Below are 6,129 nucleotides of genomic sequence, written 5' to 3'. Positions count from 1 at the left end.
TTTTGGTTCAAAAATAAACATAAAACCGGTGATAGTTGAACCATCAATTCCCAGGTTTCCGGTCCAACCGGTCGGTTCAAACTGGTTTTAAAACATTGATTTTCCTATACATAAATACATATATAAATCATGAACTTGTCGTTTAGTAGTTCAAACAGTAAAAATATATACATAAAAATAAGTTGTAGATCAATCCAAATATATTAAAATAACATATAACCTTAAGTTTTAATGTTTTACATCAATTTATAAACGTCAAAAAAGAAAATAAAATATAATACCGGCACAAAATGTAGTTTTAGATGAATACAAATATATCAAAAAAATTTATAATATTTATTATATGTTTTTATTTAAAGAAACTAAATAGATTTGAAAAAAATCACCAAGATGTATTACGCAAATGGTTATTTCTTATATGTTTTTATTCGGTTTAACCAGTTTATTTTTACCGGTTCAACCGGGCTTTTCTAAAAAAGGGCCGGTTCATTCCGATTCAGAAATCAACATAAAACCGGTGATAGTTGAAAAAAATTACTATGTTTGTATATTCAAACTCACACTACAAGAAAATTTCGATTTAACTACGGAAAAATTCCGTAGCAAAATGATGTAATTCCGTAGCTAAACATAAATAACTACGGAAGTTGCTACGGAATTTGCCATTGAGATTCCATAGTAAGATTTCTTGTAGCAAAATGTTTAACTACGGAATTATAGTTCCGTAGCAATTTTGCTATGGGTGTTGCTACAACGTCTATCCGTAGCATTTCAATTACAACACACTTCCATCACAATTCCGTAACAATGAATTTTGTAGCAAATTCCGTATCTATTTTGTTCCGTAGCAAATTCCGTAGCCAGTTGGTCCATAGCAAATTTCGTAGCTAATTGTTCCGTAACAAATTCCGAAGCTATTTGGTCCGTAGCAAATTCCGTAGCCATTTGGTCCGTAGCAAATTTCGTAGTTAATTGTTCTGTAGCAAATTCCGTAGCCATTCGTTCCATAACAAATTCTGTAGCCATTCATTCCATAGCAAATTTCATAACAATTTTTTTGTAGTTAATTCCATAACAATCGTTCCATACCATTTTTTTCTATAAAATTCAGTTATTTAATTTGACTTATTATATCAATTTACAAAAAGACAATTAATATAAAACCAAAAATAACAATGTATTTCTATAGAAACTAAAAGTAATATCAAATACATCAAAAGATACATATTTCAATATCAAAAGTCGTTACAAATTTAACGTAAAACATTATTCGATACATAATATTCTATCATTGATTAATAAAAGTTTTGACATGTTCACTCAATGTGTTAATGACATTCATTGTTTGTGCAAGTTGTTGTTCAAACTTTGCTTGAACATCCACATTTTTCTGCTGAAACTCCACATTCTTTTTCTGAGCATCCTCATATTTTTGTTGAACATCCTCATATTTTTGTTGAATATCCTCATATTGTTCGCGTTGCGTCTCAATTAACTTCTTCAAATTCTCAATCTCGACTTTTGTCTCGGCATTATTATCCTCGTATTGTTCACAATGTATTTCAGAAGATCCTTTACTAGAACGAATGCGCTTTCCATATGAGCCAAATCCATATAATCTATTTTTTCGATCGTGTCCCCCAACAACATCATAAAATAGTTTGTCCTCATCAATTTCCTCTCCTATTGCTTCCAACCGATCACATCGTTCCATAAAATCATCCTATAATTTTATAATTGTGTTGAGATAAAACTTATACAAAAAAATATCAAAATAAAATTTACATGAAATTATTAAAAATAAAACTTACATGAATTTTTTTAGCTTTGTCAACTAAAAAAGTCACTCCATCGTGATTCTTAGTGTGTGTATACAAGAATAGTTCATGGTGTGCCGGATCATGTCCCCAAATCTTCTTCTACATATATACAAAAAAAAAATCAATATTAAAGTAGATTGATGTTTTTACATTTAGGCTTAGATATTTAAAAATGAAAAAATAGCAACTTACTTTTAAGCTAAACCCATTAAAAAATCAAAATGGAACTAGATTGCTATGATGCAAAAGTAAATGAAAGTAGATTGCTATTTTTTGCATTTAGGCTCCACTCTTTAAAAATGAAAAATAAAATAACATACAACTAAATGGAACTAGAAAACTATAACATACAACTAAATGAAAGTACATTGCTATTTTATGTATTTATGCTTAGTCCTTTTAAAAATAAAAATGGAACTAGAAAAACTATAACATACAACTAAAAAAAAGTAGATTGCTATTTTATGTATTTAGGCTTAGTCCTTATAAAAATCAAAATAGAACTAAATAATGGTATTTCTAAATGAAAGTAGATTGCTATAATATAAAATTAAATGAGTACTTACTAAATCAGAAGCAATCTTGGAATGAGAAGCCGATCCACCGGTATGCGTAGAAAGGGCTTGTCCATCAGCTACACCTCTACGCCTATTTTTTTTGTTTTGTTCTGATTTCTTCTTGAAGTCTTCAGTATTCCATCTTGCAGTCCAGGATGTCCACACTTCTGATGTTATATTAACTGGTTTTTTTTAGAGTCGACTTTTTCCATTTTGAGCTTATATTGTAGATATATTGTCTATATCTTTCCTTTGCCTTATTTTCCCAACAAGCTTGGACTAACGGAGTTTTTGCCTCATCCCAATGGCACTTTTTCTACAATACAAAATATATAGATGAGTTTTTTAGTTAATGAGTACCTAATAATTGCATAAACGAGATACATACATGAAACTCGTCCCAATAAAGGAGTTTTGTCTCATCACTTAAAGTTGCCCAACTATACCCATTTAAATCAGCTCTTTCACCAAAAGATTCATAGATAATGGAAGAACATGGGCCCGAAGGAAATAACCTACAAAAGAAAAAATCAACCGCATTGTAAAATTCATGAAGCTCAATGTTGATAAAAATGTAAGAATTTTAACTTACTCCTTATCTCGCACTCCAATATATAGACGCCCATCCAGTCCTGTAGATCCAAGTAAATACCCTTGATGTTGAACACCAACATTTTCCTCAACCGATTCACTACAATTTGTTGTGGATCTAGGTACAGATGATGTAGTAGATGCAGGTGGAGATGATTGGATAGATGTAGGTACAGATGATTGAGTAGATGATGTAGGTAAGGAAGACTGGTTGGATGATGTAGGTATGGATGATGCATGTGTTGATGATGTGGCACCAACATGTGAAACAAATGTTGGGGCAGATATAGTACCAACAGATGATAATGTGGTACGAGATGATGATGACGACAATGCTGGTGTAGACAATGGGGCAGATATATTACCAACAGATTTTGCATCATCGGTGCGTTTGTTTATGAAACGTACACTTGTATGTTGCTTTCGTTTCAATGTGTCTCTTAATAAGAAGAATTGTGACATCTTCCCTGAAATTTTAAAAACTTAGGAAGTTATAAATCTGTTAGATCACAAATATTATAGAAATATCTTACTAAAAATTTAAGCATACTACTTTTTACTTTAAAATACCAATGTACTTTTGTTTGCTTATTTATTTTAGCATCCTAATTTTTACTTTGAAAAATACAAAAACTAAAAGTATAATGCATATACGTTAATGAAAGTAGATTGTTATTTTTTGCATTTAAAAATGAAAAAAATAACAACTTACAACGTCATAGTAAGTATAAAAGATAAAGCACAAAACTTAAACATGATGCTTTTGTTATCACCTAAATTGGATTGGATTGGATTAGACTGGAGTGGAGTGGAGTGGATTGGAACCTGGAACAAAGAAAAAGTTGAAATAATTCCTGCCTTTAATTAATATTGCATACATAAAGACTATTTGAGTATGATAAATGACCGTTTTACCCTTCACCAACTTAGCACATTATAACATAGTTCAAAGGAATGTTAGGAATAGAAAAATGGGTGTCTAGATAGTATACACATCAGGTCATTATAGCATTCAAAATGCCATACATCTAGAAGAAATGAGGTCATTTTAAACAAGAGTGTTAATACACAAACAAGATATAGGACCAAAAATTCAAAATTATCTATAAAAGTGTATCCATAAATAACAGTCCATATAAAAAAAACAATGAGAACATGTTGTTTATCTAGAAACAAAATCTAACAGTCCATTTTGTTGTTTACCATGGCAAACTAGCAACAAAATCTAATAGTTCATATAAAAAAACAATGAGAATCGTTGCTCCTACTTTATCTAGCTGTAGTCTGTTGTAGCCAACAAGATAGATGAGTATATGCTGTTTATGCAGAAAAATTATAATTGAATGTATTTCATGAATAACAGATTTATGCAGAAGGGAAGAGAAGTGGTTGAGAACTTGTGATAAGAACCTGTAGGATGTTGTAGTTTTCCTTGGTGGTATCTGCACAAAGACAATAGTATGTAAGTAATAGTTTCAACAATGTAATGATACAAACTTTATGAAACAGATAACATAAGAAATAAGTTCATTGGTGATATAAGAGTGAATATCAGCATTGCTTATTTGCTTTCATCTACATTAAGGCCCTGTTTTTTTTCCATCATAAAGTGTAGTCTAGATATATGATATTTGGTCAACTTTCTACTTTTTTCATGCAAATTTGCAGCAAACATATTAATTTAACTGAAGAGTAACTACTTAGGAGTAATCAAAGTTTAAAGTATACCTTTCTAAAGTGTGGAATCAATGTCAACAAAAATCTTGTTGTCCCCTGTTGATATAAACAATGTCAGAGTCTCAATCTTTATGCAAAACCAGATACATATATGCATGAATTAGCCATAAACTGAGAGACAATACAGCTTGTAATATCAAATGCCAGTGAGTTGACTTAGTGTCAACATTGCTATAAATTCTTTTATCCAGTTGCCAAATAAAACATATCAACACTAATAGACATTTTTCACAAATGAATTCAACTTGTTATAGAAAAGACATATGTGCACTCTTCTTAACAGTTCCGATCAAAAGTCTATTTATGGTCAACCTAAACCTGTTGACCAAAACACAGAGAAGACTGTAACCAAAGAGGAAATCATGACCAAAATTGAGGAGTCCAAACTACAAGCAACAGAAGCTGCTGAACATGTTGCTGTTGCAGTCGCACACTACAACATGTATGGAGTCAATTAGAAAGACAAAAGAGCTGTGGTTTGGCTTCAGATGATGAAGCAAAACTAGCTTCTTCAGCTGTTTCCATTGCAGCTGATGCTTCTGTTGCTAAAGTGGCTACATATGCTGCTAAAATCGCATCAAATGTTGCAGAACAAGCAAAATTAATATGCATTGCAAGTAGATAATCGATTGCAAAACAAATAAATTTACAACAGGAGAACGCTACTAAGAGTTGATTTCTAGGGTTTTTGAATCAGTGATAAGTTAAAAGATACCGACGTTAAGCTCTGTAACTATCAAATTAAAAACAAAAATTGGATGACAAGAATGAGGTGCAGGTGTGTATGATCGTTGGTTAAATAATGTAAAGCAGTGAATGAAACAGGTCGTCATTCGTTCACAATGCCTTATTTATGTTGAAGAATCTAATGGAGAGATCATTATCCTTCGAGTCATTGGATGATAGAACGAGAAAATGGAGCAAAAAGAAGAGAGAAGAATCTTACCTGGTAGAGATGGAGACGATCGAGAGTGAGAGGAGATCCGATTGATAAATTTTTTTTCAACTTCAACTATTACCAATCCATTAAGCAAAAAAGGTACAGAAGTAAAGAAGATAGGTAAATTACCTCAATGCCCTCAATTTGAATATTAACTTTTTCTCCACCTTTGACTGTGAACTCAGAAGCTGGTTTGGGTGGACCATTGTTCAAATCACTGGGTCGACTCAGCTAAATACCTAAAACGTATCCTGTTCCAGTCTTTATACATTTTGTACAAAACTTTATAATCATTATTAAAAGAATATAAATATCAAAGGGTACCTTGATTGATTGATCTTAACAATTGCAGGGTGGGTTTGATTTTTGTTATTAGCTGATTGGTTCACCTGATGATTCAAGTCTTGGGTTTCTAAGAAGCGAGGGAGAGATGCGATCCACAGGAGCTTTCGATTTGCTTGAAAAGATGCTTGTATTTGACCCA

The 6,129-nt window shown here is 31.7% G+C and overlaps 1 protein-coding gene and 1 long non-coding RNA gene across 2 annotated transcripts; both read right to left on the bottom strand.

Annotated features, from left to right (window-relative positions):
• Positions 1–1,211: 1,211 nt before the first annotated feature.
• LOC145062815 (uncharacterized) lies at positions 1,212–2,569 on the bottom strand. Its single transcript, XM_079010404.1, has 3 exons — positions 2,387–2,569; positions 1,812–1,919; positions 1,212–1,723 (listed from the first exon to the last, which is right to left on the bottom strand). Exon 3 carries the CDS (start codon positions 1,712–1,714, stop codon positions 1,289–1,291), a length of 426 nt encoding a protein of 141 aa, XP_078866530.1. The 5' UTR covers positions 1,715–1,723; positions 1,812–1,919; positions 2,387–2,569; the 3' UTR covers positions 1,212–1,288.
• Positions 2,570–3,284: 715 nt separating this feature from the next.
• Positions 3,285–5,870, bottom strand: LOC145062827 (uncharacterized). The gene is made up of 4 exons (XR_013687736.1): positions 5,652–5,870; positions 4,379–4,410; positions 3,742–3,793; positions 3,285–3,435 (listed from the first exon to the last, which is right to left on the bottom strand). It is a non-coding gene; the product is annotated as an uncharacterized LOC145062827 (long non-coding RNA).
• Positions 5,871–6,129: the final 259 nt, after the last annotated feature.

The sequence above is a fragment of the Lactuca serriola genome, chromosome 7 (genome assembly GCF_051521515.1).
Source record: "Lactuca serriola cultivar US96UC23 chromosome 7, Lser_US96UC23_V15, whole genome shotgun sequence".
Classification (NCBI taxonomy): domain Eukaryota; kingdom Viridiplantae; phylum Streptophyta; class Magnoliopsida; order Asterales; family Asteraceae; genus Lactuca; species Lactuca serriola.
Note: the sequence above shows the minus strand (reverse complement) of the source record. Positions and strands in the feature narration are given on the sequence as shown.

What these genes read in the sequence shown, in the direction of transcription:
- LOC145062815 (XM_079010404.1), bottom strand. Translation starts at nt 1,714, where the DNA reads ATGGAACGATGTGATCGGTTGGAAGCAATAGGAGAGGAAATTGATGAG.